Source organism: Poecilia latipinna, unplaced genomic scaffold (assembly GCF_001443285.1).
Source record: "Poecilia latipinna isolate Pla-1442-1.1 unplaced genomic scaffold, P_latipinna-1.0 Scaffold2384, whole genome shotgun sequence".
Lineage (NCBI taxonomy): Eukaryota > Metazoa > Chordata > Actinopteri > Cyprinodontiformes > Poeciliidae > Poecilia > Poecilia latipinna.
Window position 1 is genome coordinate 15,850 of NW_015115000.1, and position 18,148 is coordinate 33,997.

The 18,148-nt window shown below is 36.5% G+C and overlaps 1 protein-coding gene across 1 annotated transcript in view; it reads left to right on the forward strand.

The window, feature by feature from the left end:
• Positions 1 to 486: 486 nt before the first annotated feature.
• LOC106937584 (zinc finger, B-box domain containing) overlaps positions 487 to 18,148 on the forward strand; it is a gene marked incomplete at its 5' end in the record, with an annotated part of 31,457 nt that continues 13,795 nt past the window's right edge. The window contains 8 exons of the mRNA XM_015019162.1: positions 487 to 666; positions 1,984 to 2,194; positions 4,389 to 4,542; positions 8,239 to 8,336; positions 11,427 to 11,548; positions 11,698 to 11,756; positions 12,282 to 12,412; positions 15,258 to 15,469. Coding sequence (XP_014874648.1) covers positions 487 to 666; positions 1,984 to 2,194; positions 4,389 to 4,542; positions 8,239 to 8,336; positions 11,427 to 11,548; positions 11,698 to 11,756; positions 12,282 to 12,412; positions 15,258 to 15,469 — 1,167 coding nt within the window. The remainder of the gene's footprint in view (positions 667 to 1,983; positions 2,195 to 4,388; positions 4,543 to 8,238; positions 8,337 to 11,426; positions 11,549 to 11,697; positions 11,757 to 12,281; positions 12,413 to 15,257; positions 15,470 to 18,148) is intronic.

Below are 18,148 nucleotides of genomic sequence, written 5' to 3' on the forward strand. Positions count from 1 at the left end.
TGAAGTTCAAACTAATCACCAAAATCAAGAAGAAGTGCACATTAAGTTGCCTTTATAGTGACATAGGTCTTATGTCCTATGAATAACACCAATTAAAGTTTCTGTTAAATAATCAGGATAGGGATTTCTAGATGTTTACTCATGTAGAAAACGGTTCCTTCGTTAGCTGTGACTGCTGATAGATCCAAAATTATCCATATACCTGACAAATTTGGATATAAAGTTATATTTTAATTCAACCAACATACTTCTTCTGAATTAAACTAACTAGTTCAGTTGTAGTAAGGTTTTCTTATGTAGTTTTCTTACTCATTTGTCACTGCTTGATCGGCTGAAGCAGGCTTCATTTTGGTAATATAAACTCTCAATAGGTGCGTGAGCTTATCATAATGATGTTTCAATAGAATTTAGAGAAGATCAGTAATTCCAGCCTCTTAAACTAAGCAATACTGATCTGGTGTCATAAACTATGGTCTTCTGTTGCAGACAGACGCACAGGCTCAAGTGATCAGCCAAGACGTCAGCTACTTCCAGAGAAAGATTAACCCTGGCTCTTTTCCCGGTATCTATAATCCTGATTCCAGTAGAAGCCCTGATTCCAATCACAGCCTCACATTCAATGCAATAACCACAAGAGAAGATGAGTGGCCAAAGAATGGAACAAAGGTGAGCAAAAACAGATGGACATTTTTCATAATTGCAGCCAGGTATATGTTGTGTAAGAGATCAGAAGCTGATTCTAAAGTATAAAATATAAGTAAATGGAGAAAAACTTTTTGCACATTTCTATTCCAACATTATGAATCATAACTATGTGTACACGGCACATTCTGTTCATGACATTTGGATTTCTCTAAAAATAAATATTTGAGAAAGTTTTACTTGATGTTGTTACGTTATCATATGAAAATTCTTTCATTTTAAACTTCACTGTTTAAAACTATTCACTATTTCAGCAGTCTTGCTTTATTTCACTTATTGATATTTTGTTCCAACAACATATGAAGCCTCTATCCATGAATGGATACAGCATAAAAAAATAAATTTCCCAGCGGGTAAAATTACACTCCATTTGCAGTTCACATGATGTGACAATTCACTAAAAAGATATCAAACAAGCCTCCACATGGTGTGAGTTCTACCTCTGCACCATGTGAGTCAATTGAAAGAACTTCAAACAAACCCTAATTGACGCCAAATCCACAGGCTGTATCTAAAGGCAAACTTGTGAACTGCATGTACCTTTGGACTGAAAGGAGCCCTCCAGCAGCGCAGGTCTGGCAGGAACAGTTAGATTGACATTTCATACTCTTTAGACCATGGAGCGCAGTTGACCTCATTCTGACAATACTCTCTTCAAACAACTGAGGTCACAAGGTAGCGGAAAAAAAATTGCTCCATGTCCACCTGGTGTACATCTTGCAAATTTTTATTTAGTTACAAGTTTAAAAACAAACGAAATTAAATAATTTGCATGTGTTCGACAACAAAGTTTGCAATACTGGAGGGGGAGTTTTCCTCGTTAGCCAAAGCTACTAAGGCGCCAGCTACCAGGGAACCAGCTAGCTTAGCTATGGCGCTAAGGTAACTAGCCAGTCAGCCTGTGGCTAATTAGGTACATGGTGTGACCATGTGGGAAACTGATGCCAAATAAGAACAAAGGAACAATGACTAAAACTAGCTTTAGAACCCAGACAAAGCAGAAAATGGGCTTTAGTGGTTCCTCAACATGTACAGTCGCCACACATCACTCTTCCAAGAATTGGAACTGAAAGATCAAAGGAAAAAGAAAAAGGAACTGGAAGATTCGGTATACGTTGTACTGACACAAGAATCTGTATTCATTACATCAGAAGAGCAGATTTGGAGGTGCAGTGTTTGATAATTAGGAGTGATCACCTTTAGTAATGAGAACATGTATGAGAACTTGCATCACATGTTGACCATCACATAAGAGCTCATGAGATATTCTTTATGTTCTAGGTGCTGGTTGTAAAACACGGACAGGAGAAAGCAGTGGGAGTAATTGAAGATGATAAAAGTGAATTGGCCAACTCCATTTTTACAGGGCAGTACAGTGAGGAGGAGTCTGCAAGATCTTTTCAGGAGGCTCTGATACAGTGGAGAAAAGAAAGGAGCGAAGGAAAAGAAAGCCTTGTTACAACCGATGTACTGGAGACACCCACGACACCAGGTGAAATATATAGACATGGTTGGTAGGCATACACACTCATTATTTTTTAAAATGGACAAATGAATTGTTGAGGGCAGCAATTGTAGCAGTTCTGAATACAACGTGTTTTCTTTTTTATTTGATATAACTGCACCAGGACGTTCAGCATTCAGGCTATATTATTTCCAGGAGATGGGTTGCCTCAAATGTGCAAATACTTCTTTGTAAAAACAGAATTAGATTTTGGTGCACCGTAACATTCTTCAAGACCTCTATACAGAGACCCCCTTTATTACGTGAAAAATGACACCAAAAGAAACTGCTCTCTCTCTCTCTAATGTCAGAGGACCAACAACAGAGAAAATTATTTATTGCATATCCAAAGGTTCTAGTCAACAAGTAAAGTGAAAAATTAAAAAACGTCTTCACTTTGTTTGGAGTGTCAAGAAGACAAACCCATCCAGTTAAAAAACAAAAACAAAAAAAAACACATTTCACTTTTAAAATATGATCTCACTACACACCAAATAAGTGTGCTCAAAACATTTTCTTTTTTCCAAAATTTATCATTGTAAGATTTTGTCTGTAGATACTAAATTTATGTTGAGGCTTTTTACATATCTTCATGGGTGTGTCAATAAATTACATTTGTGTGGAAGAAGCAGTATATCAAACACTTTTGAAGGTTACTCATTACATGCACTGAAGTTCACTTACATCCAAACTCAGCTAACGTATTTGAACTGTGTTACCAAAATGAATGTTGTATCTCCTCTTAAGGCTCAGGGACATAGCATCCATTTAAAAAAAATGCATTTCATATTGTGACTCAGCTGGCCACAGGGCAGTTTTCCACTTTGCCTCAGACCATCTTTAATGAGCTCAGTCCCAGAGGCTACAATGTTTCCTGATATTTTCTGATAAAATTTGAATGAGTAGGTATGCTTGGTGTGAATCTTTCGAGGAATGCTGTACTTTTTACTTTTATAATTGTAGAGTTTGTGTCAACTGGTTTTAATTCTCGTTTTTGAACAGATGCAGAAATTTCCTCCTCAGAACAATTTGTTTTTAATTCTGAATAAACTGCCTTTTTTAAATAGACGCACATCAAACAATGTGAAAAAAGTTTGTTGCACACTCGGCTTTTTATACAGTCCACATTATTTATTAATGCGTTGGCCCTCAGGCCATACGAGTGCTCTTAAAAATGCTCTGGTCTAAAACGTCAATAAATAAAATGGAATTTAAATGAAGATCGATTGTTGCCAACAATTTTGAAAAAGCGAGTGTTAATGCTGTAACAATTGCAATATATTACAATGTATATAAAAATGGGTTTTTTATCCTCCATCTATCAGAGCCTTATCTCATTTTCTTCTCAGCATTTCCTGCTCTCTCCCTGTTCATAGTCTGATCAGTTAATTAAGTAAAGTCTTCACTATTACTGGAAGATCAAGGGCTGAATATGGTGCTAGTAGAGTATAGCTGTTGCATCATGTCGTAATAAACATGGGATTGCTGATGACAGGGCTGCACCTTAAAGCGGCACTGCCTTTCCTGAGACTATGGATACAACTATATTAACTCATTTCTGTGATTTTTCATCCGAACTGTATCTACATTTGTTTAAATTGATATTGCGTATTTAAGGTTTAAATGAGGTGTGTTATTAACACAACTTATATTCTGGGTGGTTGTTTGTGTGTGCATCTGACCAGATGTTTGTGTTCATCATCAAGCCTATTTTTTCTGCTCTACTGCTTGGACGAACTCAGGTTCTGTCTATTCATTATGCTCTGCAAATTGTGGCTAGTCCCTCTGGCGCTAATCATTTCTGCAAGGCCAATGGACCCAAGCTCCAATTTAAAGTTGACACTGTGTGAACTCCCAATGCAAAACAATCACCAAATTTCCTTTACTTCTGTATTTTGTTTTCTCATGTGTGATCACTATGTTTCCATGTTATTGTTTGAAACTTTATTCTTGCTTTGATATGGTTAGCTTTTGTCTTTCATTGCTTTGGCACTTTTGGCTTGGCAGAAGGTGTGTTTTCAGTTTTTTTCTTTTTTATAGAAAGGTGTTTTTCAAAAGGCTGCTCAAAATACTATCCTGCCTTATTCTCTGACTTTGATTCACTTTTCTGTTACTTCATGCTGTGTGTCTCCACTGTTATTTCATTGTTTTATGCCATGTCCTCCTCCCCATATTTCCCCAGCGTTGGTGTCAGCCACGTCGACCCAAACTGACATTTCTCCAGGCAGAGAAGCTGATGGACTAGAAAGAGAAGGAGCAGAAGGGAAGCTAAGGGTGAAGTTTTCTGAAAACAGCCTTACCTACATGGATAAGTTGCTTCTCAAGAAGCACCGCAGGTACAAATAACAATACAAATGCATATCACATCTACTGTTTTCAAATAAGTCCTAACAATAAAAAAATATTCTATAATCATAGTTTTCAAACTACTACAAATACCACTGTATTTAGTGGTACCACAATTTGGCAAGTTAAATACAAGCTAATTAACTCTGATAGTTTTTCAAGGATGTTGATCTTTGATGCTTTAGAAAGTTTTTAAATAAGAAGTACAATGTAAACTATTTTTAGAACTCTCTGTATAGACAGAAGCAGCTTCCTTTGTGTCTTTATATTCAGATAAGTTGTGTGTGCTTTCAAAGCCATATCCAAGTTCTACGTTTCAGATGGAGTTCACAAACCAGTCAGATTTAATTTATATAGTCAATGATCAGACTAACTACTACTAGGAATGCACATGCTGTGTATTTCCCATCGGAGGTCATATATGGTATTTTGTATTTAAAAGACTTAAAGAGGCAGTATTATGTAGAATCAAATTTTTAGAGCTTTACATCTTGGCATTGTGACAACTTGTTGAGGTCAGTACAACAGTTAACATAATGTAACACATACATATTCTCTTTCCTTCCATGTTAATTAATCATGCAGCTCCTTATATGCACCAAAACGCATACTTACTGTATGCAAACATTTTTCCTGTCACAGACTTTTTGTTGCCATAGCATATGCCTCACCTGCATCTCCATAGTGAGCCCTTATAAGACACTACTGAACAAAGCAATTTCTTTGTACTTATTGTGCAGTTCATTGCCTGCAGGTTGAGCTTCTGCAGGTCCCGTTATCATAACCTTTATTTAAGCAGTTTTTTTTGGCCTTAGTAGTCAGCTTGAGAGCAGGTCAGCAGGAAAGAGAGCTGAGTGGAGTTTTGGGCATTCTCTCTGCTGGAGCAGGAATGCTCTACATCCCAAACTGTAGCAGCCTTTAACTGTGGAATAGACCAGAGAGCCAATCTAGAGTGCAATAACCCTGAAGCAGCGATGGTAGCAGAGCTTAATGGAGAGACAGAGAGTCTTACCAGCTGGAGGGAAGAAGGAAGGAGAGGTTGAATTTTAACAAGCTTTAATAATAATGTGAAAAGGAGGGGGTAGAGAGCAGGAGAGAGCTTTAAAGAATCAGCCAAAAGTGCTCAGCTATATTAGAGTCGTAAAGTCTATCACCCTAGTAGATTTGTGCGCGGCCTGCAGGTTATAGAAAGCGAGCTTTTGACCGCACTGACTGAGCTATGTTGCAGGGGTAAGTGAGTGCTCATCCGTCCTCTGAGAGCCGGACTTTTAACAGGTCCTGAAAACTAAACTATTAAAAACCTGCATGGTAATAGACAGGTTGACTTCTAGAAAGCAATTTTAGCATAAATTTAAGATGAGGTTTAACAAATATTAGAGAAAATATTTGATTAACATTCCTTTACCTCTGGCAGTTTTTGCTATGGAGCATGAAAAAAGCACATGTGTGATATCTGTGTAAGCTTGAAATATTGTTCATGACTTTTTCTAATAAGGTTTACAAGCATCTGAAACAACACGTATGCTAAAACACAAAGTTAATCTGATGTTAAATAATACAGGCTCATGATATGTATTAAAAAACTACAGAGAGGTTTTTGCCTTAGGACAATTCTTCATCATGCACCATATTTACTCTTTTTTGCAACCTTTTTCCAGAAATAGTAAGACAGTACATCTATTCAACTACCTATAGCAAAGGTCAATGTGCCTAGGTCAAAAATCAAATATACTTTCTACAGATGAGCAATTTGGTCTCAAAAAATAAATATTTGTAGTAATATACAAACAAAACAAAAACATTAATTAACAACAAGATGTTAGTAGCACTAGTGTCATTAATTTTAATAAATTAGGGGCAGCCATTTTTCTTTTATTACAGACATTTTTTTTTATTATTAAATGCATTTGAATATCCAGGGGTGGCCAAGTCCAGTCCTCGAGAGCCACCATCCTGCAAGTTTCAGATGCATCCCTGCTTCAACACACCTGAATCAAATGACTGGCTCGTTATCAGGCCTCTGTAGAGCTGATCCCGGTCTGTTGGAGTAAGGATACTTCTAAAACTTGCAGGGTGGTGGCTCTCGAGGACTGGACTTGGCCACCCCTGGAATATGCAAATAATAATTTTTGGTAAAAAGAAGGCAAAATAAATGGGTTCATGTATTTTGAGTATGTAGGATTTTGAATTGTACCGCTTAATTTCCATATATAGTGTCATTCACAGATAAGAATAAAATGCTAAAGAATAAAACTAAATTGTTGTAGTTGTTCTAGCACAACTGTTTCTGTTTCTTCATTTCCTCTTTTTATGCTGCTTTGTTTTTCTTTTAACGGTGGATCAAGTTTTTGTTGTTACTATTAAAACAAAGGGCTCTTTGCACGTCAGCTTCCGTGTTTAAGGAAAAGCGGCTCGGTCGCTTCCGGTCTCTTGAAAATGGCATTTTACTCTAGGTGCTTGTAGCCATTTGCTAAAACAATTAATGATGTACATCGATCCGAAGCCCCAAGAAGTAAGCTGGAGAAAGGTTTTAAGATGTACGCCTCATTATACACTCACAGATACGAAGGTGCGTTTTACTTTCTTTAAACTTTGCGGCTAACATTAACTTTAGCTTATGGTAGTAGGCAATATTCTCTGACGTTTTAATCCATTCCATTCTAGTATTTACCTTATTTTCAAGTATATTATGTGTGTTTGTTGTCGTTAGTGTCAAACAGAGACCAAGTAAGATTACAGTTCAGGCTTTTTGCTTCCGAAGCATGAGGAAGCACAACAAGCCCCATAGCTTAAAAGTAGGGCAGCACTGGTGTCAGAGTTTGACTTCAGCTGACTCAAGATTTCAAGTATTGTATCATCCAGTAATTGCAAAGAGCCCACTACAGTTTGTTGGTATTCTATATTGATTTGTGTTTATGTTCCTAAAGAATTTTCCAGAGGTGAACTTCTTTCTCTAACCCTCACCAAGTTTATGTGAACTTACTTGGACCAAGAAATGTTGGTGACATCGGACAGGGAATCTGTTGAGTGCATGTTGGTTGATACAATACTTGAAATCTTGAGCAAATTAAGCTTTTTTTTTTTTTTTTTATTTGGTGCACTGCAATATGGTTTTTAATAAATTATGAGAGACAGTGGTCAACTACTGTGTTGTGATTGTTCTCAGTTATAGAGGCTTGCATTTTTGTCTCCAACTGGACTGAAATATAACATTTTTCTTGCTGTGTGATTTTTTATTTTATTTTTTTATTTTTTGACATCATAATATTGAGATCCACTACCACAGGTGGTAATATACAGTGGGTACAGAAAATATTTAGACCTCTTTAAATTTTTCACTCTTTGTTTCATAGCAGCCATTTGCTAAAATAATAAAAAAAATAATATTAAGTCTCATTAATGTACATTCAGGGTTCTATCTTGACAGAAAAAAACCCAGAAATGTAAAAATCTTTTTACATGTAAAAATCTTTTTACATTTCTGAATACTTTCCACTGTATGTCAACACACAGGACTCTATACCAGGATATGAAAACTGTCTTGTTCATCCATCCATCCATCCATCCATCCATCCATCCATCCATCCATCCATCCATCCATCCATCGGCAGATAGTTTGAGGGGAAGTACATATTATCTGCTTACATTTATTATGTTTTAATTCAAAGTTGACTTTCTGTTTTCAGAACACCTGTTGAAAGTCCTCCATCATTGGCATTTGACATGGGTTTAAAATCACCAGCTACCACAGACATAGAGGAAGAGATGGCCACCATCCTAACTGGTAACACAAGCACATCCACATCTATCCTTCTCTGTGTGAAATACATCTTTTGACACAGAAAATGAGAGTGATACCATGAGATCTTGATACTTTTGCTGTACATCTAACCTTTCTGATACACACAGTCAGAACAGGCTCTCAAACTAAGCTAACAGAAGAGTAGATCGACAGATGACTTACATCCACACATATCGCATTCAGATATACAAACACACAATTGGAAAATCTCTTTCTCTCAGCGGGTCAGACATATTGGTCCTTGCCCATTCATCCATAGCTTTGTGACAGGTAATCAGTGGCTGTGATTGTGCAGGTAGAGTGCTGTTATAGGTGGCTCAAGCTTGACAGTAAGGGATGGGGCATTCAAGGGGAGGGAGGGTTCAGCCAGTCATCTGCAGCTCACTGTCTGTAGCTTATCAGTCAATGAAATGTTTTCATTTTCTAACTACAACCAAGGGTTAAAAGGAGATGGTAGACCAACATTGCAACTGCCCCTCAATACCTTTCGATCCTAGGGCATTCATCTGCTTCTTATTGCAATAGAGGGCCGTCTCTTTGTTAGTTTTTTAAATGTTATAGGTCAGAAATACTTGCTAGATCACTCTGTTTTCTGTTAAATAGTCACAACAAATTAGGAGTAATTTTAGATTGCGCTGACCTAAGGATAACATTAATTGGATTTAGTTGAGGGTTGAATATAAAAATTAACTCCTGACCAATTTTAGATCTGTGAGTTTCAGCCAGTCTATTTCACACGTCCAAAAGGTGCTTCTGAGAAAGTTGGTTTTGTCCCTGTTCCCCCCCCCCCCCCTCCCCCCTCTCAAACTCCACCACAACACTGATTTGGTTAGTTTAATATTCCAGACACCAACAACTATGCCATATTCAAAATTCTGATGATGAACTTCAACAAGTTATCTTCACCACTCCAAAATGCTTATGTCCTTTTCTATTTGATCGGCTAATTCAATATTTGTGTTAACAAGCAAAAACGGGTGAATCTAATAAAGAGGCCTGTGAAGGTAAATTTCCCTAGTGAGGCTAAACACAAACATGTTAGCACAAACTTTTTTGTTCGTTACTAGTGACATTTGACAATAACTTGGGGCAGGGAGAGATGGAGGAAGACATGTGGCAAAGAAACCATGGAGAGGGAGAGTGCCCGGTCTAACCACTGAGCCACGCGATGCACAAACTTTCTTACACTCGCAAACTGCTGTCACTCCACCACGTTGGTCTGACAGCATAAGAAAATGAAAATTTTAGATGAAGGGTTTCTTCCTACATGTAGGAAGTAAACAGCTTCTATTATTCATTGACATACTCATTTCTCCCCCTTTTATATTTAAAGATTGATGAGGGGGAGAGGCTCTGCAACCTGTTGTAACGAGCATGAATTAGAATAAAGGTTTGAAGCAGGTGGTAGGAATAGGTTATCAACCTCTGTACATCTCTACATTTCCAAAAGACACTTCTGTTTTTGTCTTATCTGCATACAGTTACAAGAAAGAATAATCTATTATTTAATTCTGAGTAGTGAAATCAAAGTTACGGAGTGCACTTTTTTAAAATAAGTTGCTGAATAAATTTTGAGCACAGCAAACACTTGAATGTGGATGGTTCACCTACTTGGATAGCAGTTTAAAATCCCAAATTTAATGGTGAAATGTGACCCTTTTTGTGGTTTTAACAGAAGATAGTTTCTATACCATTCTGTTACTTTTGATTATATGTTTTCACAAACATAAGAGACGTATGCTATGGAACAGTGGCAACCTACTTTGGGCTATGCTAAGTTAATGCCATGATAAAATGAAACTTAACAGAACAGCAGTGTGTAAAAAGTGTCTGTTGGAGCAATTTGTTGAAGCACATGATTCACTTTCATCATTTCTAATTTTAAGAGTATATTTTTAACTTAGATTGTGCATAATATAAGTGATTAAAAATACATTTTAATTTGGTATGCACACTTTTTGGAGGAATTATATGTGCTGAATTTAGCATTAGAAGATCAGATTTAGTTTGCTTCTGTCACAAGAAGAATTTTTAACTAAAGTTTATAATGGGAATGCCTACCTCATCATGTAAACTGTTTGAAAACAGAGCACTTCATCATTTTCAAACAACTCTACATGTTCATACTCATATTGCAGGTTCCAATTTTAGTCATCAAGACTTTTAAATCTTTGAAAACATGTTTTAGCATGACTTTTTTTTGATGGCAGAAACACAAATTACATAATTACCGTATCTCCACTTTCTCAACTAAATGCTTTTTATCTATCATGATCATTTACTGCAAAGAGCCTTCAGGTTTAATATTTACCATGACAAAATGTTAGAATCCTTTTATGCTAGAGTAATGTTGATGAGCAGATTTGCACATTGGGGCATACTGGATTGCAATGCAGAGTTATTTACAGTGAATATGGATGATGGGAAATACAGAAATAGTGTGCTCTGGAAGTCTGGAGGCTGTGCTGGCTCCGGTTCTGTGAGGAAAGGGAAGAAATTAGCTGGGAACCAGAGAAATGGGAAACTGAAACACCAATTCTGGGTAGGGCTTACAGTCTCTAGTGGAACTGAACACTGAAGGAGAGGCATGGATCCAGGTAAGTGTTGTGGAGGCTCCACAGCCATACTGGAGGTAGAGCGGAGAGGTTATGGAGTCCAGGGTCAGGTTAGGCGTTTAGCAGTCATGGAACAACATGAATCCAATTCTACGGCAAGACAAGTTGTGACTCCACTTGACCTGAGGAAGGATAAAGCATGGACGAGTCCAGGACGAGCCGTGAAACACATCCGTAGCATTTGATTCCAACAGCTAATTGCTGAAATCAGTAATCAGTCAGACTCTTTCACAACGATCTTCTCTGCGAGGAGAGCACTCACACGAACACAAAAACTGAATCCTTCCATATTGCCTTTTTGATCATTTTGGATTTCTGAACATTTTTGTAAACATTTAAACTTCATACTTGAAATCATTTCAACTTAATTCCCAAAATTCCAATTTTATTCTGCTAAATCACAAAGAATGCTTATATCTTATTTTCTCAAGTCTAATTTGTGCTTTTATATTTTTAGCGGAAGAGGAAGATTTTCGGGAGTACTGTTCATCACTGCTCAAAGTCCCTGCCAGTAAGGACAGCACTGAGTCACAAGTTTCCACACCTGAATTATATCTTGTCATAGAAATCTTGGATGAGGTAAAAAAATAAAAAAAGACCGCTTTTATCCAATAGCTTTTTTTTATACTTAATATGTCACATCAAGATACAAAAACTTACAAATGTACAATATTGTCTATTAACATTTATGTCTAACTCATCCTCATGTGTTTCTTTTTTCACCACAGGAATCCAAAGATAAGAAGATAGTGTCTCCAACGGAGCAAAAGTTGGATAGCAACCCAGTGTAAGGCTTTATTTAAAGCATTTCTTAGCATGGCTTATAAAATAGTAACCAGGTTTAGAGTATTTCTAATAAAAAAATGCACATGCAGAGCAAAATCTGTCGTTCTCAATAACAAAAAGGGAGCAGACATGTAAAAGCTTAGAGCCATTCATGACAAATTCTTAGTTGCTGGTAAATAGATGTAGAGCAGATGTTCTCTTGGTTGAAAGTATGCATTGTTTCTTTAAGACAACAGAGAAAAAGGTAATTATTGTCTGTTCTCCCTCAGTGCTGATGTGTACATCCAGATGAATAAGCTGCATTGTTGTTAAAGCTCAACACAGTAGTTAAGTGAGTTGAGATGAATTGCTTTACTTTCAAGTCTTATTCCAATTGGTTACATTGAAGAAAAATGGGTTGTAATGGATTACACTGTATTTATTGTCCCATTTGGCCTTCAACAGGCAGATGAATTGAGAAGGTGCCTTATTTTTCACTCAGAGTTTCAGCTGTTCAACTATCCCAAACAACCTTGTTTGTTCACAGGAGTTCAAAAGCTGATCTCTCCTCTACCCGTTCAACTCAACCATCCAGACCATCTAAAGCATCAGTTCGACAAAAAGTCAAGAAGTCACAGTGCCTTCACGATCAGATTTCCAAAAATGACTCAGTGATAGGTAAGCTGTGTTTTACTATAAAACCTGGATAAGGCTTGAGATTAAGTCGATTCTAATATATTTTCTTTTCTTGATGGCAGCAGTGCTTCCAAATTGGTCTTTGAATTGTGTAAAATTCACTTTTATGCACATGTTTGTACCTCCATCTGTGTCTCTACTTTTTTCTGAAATAGTCCAAGTGCTTAAAAAAAAAACATTCTTTCCTGGCAATAAGTTAATATTTTTTGGGTCAAAAACTCATAATTGTTACCCTTTTTGTAACAATCAGAGAACACTGCCCCGTTTCCTAGCATCCCTAGCCAAGCCCACTCCCTCACCTAGCCGAGCACTTCTGGTCAGCTGGCTTTACTATTGTCCAATAGCTGTACTGTTGTACAGTTGAGCATCTGTTTTCCATTTTCAGGTGTATTAGTGCAAGTATAAATGTTGAGTTGGGGGGTTGTGGCAAGCAGCTTATTTCAATTTAAAGTGACAAATAAAACAGTTAATTCTGAAAGGAGATAGAAATTGACTGAACTGACCAGGTGAAATCACATCATCTGGGAATAATTTGTGCAAAATATGTAATGAAGAAGTTTTTATAACCCAAATATCTTTTCTAACCTGTTCAAGGACGCACAGTAGGACCCAGTTGTAAAATTGTTCTTGTAAAGTTTAACATGAATTTATCTTATTCCTGTCTCTGTGGATTATTTGTCCAGCATAACCTTCAGATCGTAGGGCGTCCACTCGATCTTCTGTTGAAACATCTAAGAAATCTACTAAAACACCAACTTCATGTTAATCAAAGACAATTAACTCTCCTACAATAAGTAAATCAAAAGCTCAATGTGGATCACCACAATGCTTCCCCTCACCAGATTCAAAGTTTAAAACTCACAAACCCTCCCAGCCTCCTGTTTTATTTTTAACTGATGTTTCAATTTTGGATGGTGCAACGTCAGCTATCCCAGAGGAGCATCTTTCCCCTTCTTCATCAACAATTTTTTCCCCTGAGGTTTACGATCAGTGTCTCTCCATCAGCCTCTACTCAGTGTGTCTTATTGCCAAAGGTTTACCACTCAACCCCACAACAGAATGATACAGAAAAAGCCCGATCTTGCCAATTATTAGCAGAAGCAATCTCATCTCTGAACCCTTATGAAACACCAAGAGGCAATCTAATCTCCCCACAGCAATTCCAGCTTCCCAGCAGTGACCCAGATTGTCTGCTATTAGACAATCAACTCACACACTCTTTATCACCTGGTACTGTAACACCACGGCTAATGTCTAAGGCCATGGGAACGATTATTTCAATAGCCAAACCTGTGCCAAACAATTGTCCTCCACGATGAAGACGCTCCAGTTTTAATGTCATTAGTATGTGGTGACCACAAATTAACACATCATGTAAAAAGGCATATTGTGTCTCATCATATCTTCTCTCAAATGACACTGTGATAATCCTGTGGATATGAATACTTCTGCAAATCACTGTGCGCTATTCCCCAAAAAGTCCAGTGTAGACAGACTTTTTGGGGAATAGCTTAATTTTGCAGATAACATTTGATGCAGTCAGGATGATACAGGATTTAGATGCTATATGCCATATCATTCCTGTCATTCCATTGGATTTATACACTTTATTTTCACATTGACTAATTATGTGGCGCAGTCTTAAAATTAAAAACGGGCCAACAGAAAACTATTCTCCATTTAAGGCTGATAAATTAAAATTCTTTGTAGTAAAGAAACCTGAAGAAAATAACTATTTCATGCACAGCTTTAACACAGTTAGTAGTGAATGGCTTGTAAATATCACAGTAATAGTTTATTTTATTCTCTGGGTCTGTCAAAACAAATTTAGATCCAACTATTAAGCATGTTCTATTTATTTATTTTTGTTAAAACTGATTAGAGTTTATTTCTAATTGCTCATCACCCTTAAATGTACTAATGGCTACAAACACATTTATTGCTGCATCACCATGGCAACATTAAATAGCACAGTGAAAATTGTGGCCTCTCACTCTAACCAACAGAATACCCCAAACCAAGCCTTAATCCTCTGACCAAACCCACTTGAAGTTTCAAATTAAATTTATATTTAAAATCTTTAAAGTTTAAAGGCAGCCATGTTTACAGGAGAGTATTTCTTTTAGCAGTTACATTCAGCAAAAAAAGTTAGCATGTTGTCTGGATGTATATTGTGAAGTCTGACTTGATTGGGCCCATGTTTGTAACAAATATAGGAATACATAAGTGGATGGTAAAACTGTAGGCAAGGGAAAAGCAGTTAATATTTAGCACATTTAATGCATTCAGAAGAATGAGACCTGATTTGGCTATCCACCACTTGCATTAGAAAAAGAGAAGTCTGCTACAGTGACAACTAAAAGGGTCTATTCTTTCACAACTTTCTCAAACCTTTTTTACTTTAACTTTCCTTCCCTTGCTTCATATGTCTACAAATATTTCTGTGTTCATCCATCATCTCTGTGTTCTCCTTCATCTTTTTCATCCTTTATTTCCACTACTTACTTCAGCTCTTTGACCAAGGAGACACTGAATGCCAGCTTTATCAGCTTATTAGAGCTTTAAAGTGTCAAGGACACTTGTATCACACATTACCATTTCACTGGAATATTGAATATAAAAATGTTTTCTCCATCAGTTGAAAACATTACAAACAATGATGGTCTGTTTTTACTTTTCACCTTGACATTATACCATGTTCTAAATCACATAAAGACAATAGTATGATGTGTATTAATACTCTTGGAAAACAAGTGTTGTTCTTTTTACCTACAACACATTGGCAACTTTTATTTTAATGTTGGGTGTTTATTTCTGTTTTGTAAAGACAGTGGGGATATAATGACCAGTGACAGTCTTTATCTGACTCCAACAGAAGACGACTCCTGTGCAGAGAAAGCAAGAATACATGGACATTTACCAATGGAGAAATCAAGAGAAATGGCCAATAATCTGGAAATGTCTTATCGAGAGGACTTAAGACAAACAGAGAAAGATTTGCAAACTGAAGGCACAAGACAGCGGCCAGAAACACACATGGTAATACATTTTATTGACTTAAAGCAAAGTTATGCTGAAAAGAATAAGTGTTTTATACAAATGTTTTCCATGTTGCTATCTTTGTTTAATGAAAGCCCTATGATGGACTCTCACGCAAACTAGTTCCCCTTCCCTCCCTACAACCCACTTGGAGATGGATGGATGGATGGATGGATGGATGGATGGATGGATGGATGGATGGATGGATGGATGGATGGATGGATGGATGGATGGATGGATTTAAATGACATAGTGAAATATGTAGCTTTGTAAAAATTTAGGGGTAGTTTTATACAAGTTTAGAACCTCAACCTTGAACTTCTAAAATTGAACAGAGGTGAGTAAAGTACCCAAAAATTGTATTCTAATAAGAGTAGTGGTACTTCAGCATATGTTTATTAAGTAAAAGTAAGGATTTACTCAACTAAGTGTAAAAAAAAAAACATATTTGTTAAAAAGACAACTCAAGTACAGAGTAACTGATCAGAACATCTGATTTAATATTTACAAAAATCATCAAATAAACGAAAAGTAGAAAGCTATGTATGTTTAGTATTTCAAAGACAAATGGAAAAAAAAAATCACACAAATAACATAATTACAAAATAACAAATAAGGCAGAAGAATCTAAGTTCAATCTAAAACTTATTAAACAGAAAGTTATGAATGTGTATGTTTCCAGTGTCACTGTGATGCACTGTATTTTTTGTTTTTTACCATCAAATGTCTCAGTAGATGGAAACTTTGAAGACAAGTGTAGGCATGTGCCTGTATCTTGGGCATTTTTGGTTAATACTTGTTTCTTGTCCATCTAGTAAAGTTACTTACAGTGGGTAAAGTATGTAGAAATTTTGTTACAGTAAGAGTAGTGATACTTTATAGAAATACCACTCAAAAAAACATGATGCGTAAGGCTACTCCTAAAGATACATTTTTTCCAAAAAGTTATTCAAGTAAGTGTAGATATTTACTACCCACCTCTTGGGTAGTAAGAGGTGGGTAGTACCTCTTACTGATAAAAAAAGAATGCTCTTTTTTTTATCAGGACTAGGAGTTAGATCAACATCAGCTCCCATCCTGTAAAGCATTAGTGATTGCCACGGTCGCATATGACTTCTACCAATTGTAAGTGACCGCATCGGTGGCAATCTCAAAAAATCCAAATTGATTGTTTTAGAAATCTGTGAAATTAGCTGACCATCAAAGCCAAGCAGTCAGTACAGACCATTTCTTTCTATACACGTTTCTAAACACATGCCACAGTGTTAAACGTTAACACTGTTATTATGAATTTCTTACCTCTTTGCTTTGTGACCTCGTTGCTACTATTGTTGTAAGCTACAGTTATCATCCTCTGGTATCAAGGGCTAATTGACGAGCCGGTCCATTATGCACTTAATGCATAAAGCATAATTTGCAAAATGCTCTATAAAAAAAAAACAACAAAAAAACTGTTGTGCTGTTTGTCAGCAGAAGTTGTTAAAGGTGAAACTGTAAAAGCAACATACAATGAAATGAGAATAAGCCTTGGTAATATTCACAGCACAATTCAGAACTAAGGAGGCAGTGCTTTTGTCAAATCCACACAAATTGGTATTGACACACTGTGATGCAGAATGAAAAGTTGAAAAGTTAACACTGGTCTTTCTACTGGAATGTCTTTGGATTACTTTAAGGTTTTTGTGGCCTTTATTAGAAAATTTGTTGGATGATAAACTGAGCAGAAAGAAAGGTCACTTACTGTTGGAGTTGTGTTTTTAAGAATGCCATTGGTTTCGTTTGTTGTGATTAGTTGACGTCATGGGTATAAACGCGACTTAAATATTTGTATCCTTGTGACACAGAAGGTATAAGTTTTAGACGTTTATAATGTTTGATATATTCACTGATTAAAATAAAGGAACTTCAGTGACCCATAGCTAACTAGTTAGTTTTTATAGCTGCTACCCTTTTCTATTAGACAATGTCAGTATCAATGTAATTAGATTACATAATTTATCTGTAACTTAGAGATAAATAATGCTGTGGTATTAAAAGTGAAATTCATTGATAAAAGAAAGCAGAAACAGAGTGGATTAAAAATAGACCTATCTGAATGGTCTCAAATGAGTAATCTAACATTTAATGACATGAATCCCTCGTACCGTGGCAAAGGAATGAAAAAGAAAAAAAAGAGGAGCAGCCAACGCTTTATTAAAAAGCTTGAATAAAATGATGTTCATGATTGTGAAGATGGTGGTTATCTGGACTCTCTGGACCTAAATCAAACTGCTCCTGGAATGATTAGATAGTGTTTTCTTTTTCTAATTTTCTCTCTCTCTTGCAGAAGACTTTTTCTGCTCTCTTTTCCTGCTAATTCATTTTACTCTCACTCCCCTTCATGTCTCTTTATCAATCTTTTTGTTCATTTTTTGTAGGTTTCTTCTTCCATTTCTGTGGGGGGTTTTTTCTTACGTTTACACTGTACATAAGGCAGCTAGTCATTATTAGAACATATTCTGCATTAAGAAATATCATTCCTTCCAGGTTGTTCAGTATCACTGTTTGGTCTCTTGCCATTTCATTGTTTATCTTTTAGCCTGACTTCCTCCTTTCTTTCCTCATCCCTGCTCCTTTCTTGCTCTGAGCATTGCTATTCCCACTTGCCTTTCTCCCTACATTCTCCCAGCCCATCTGCAG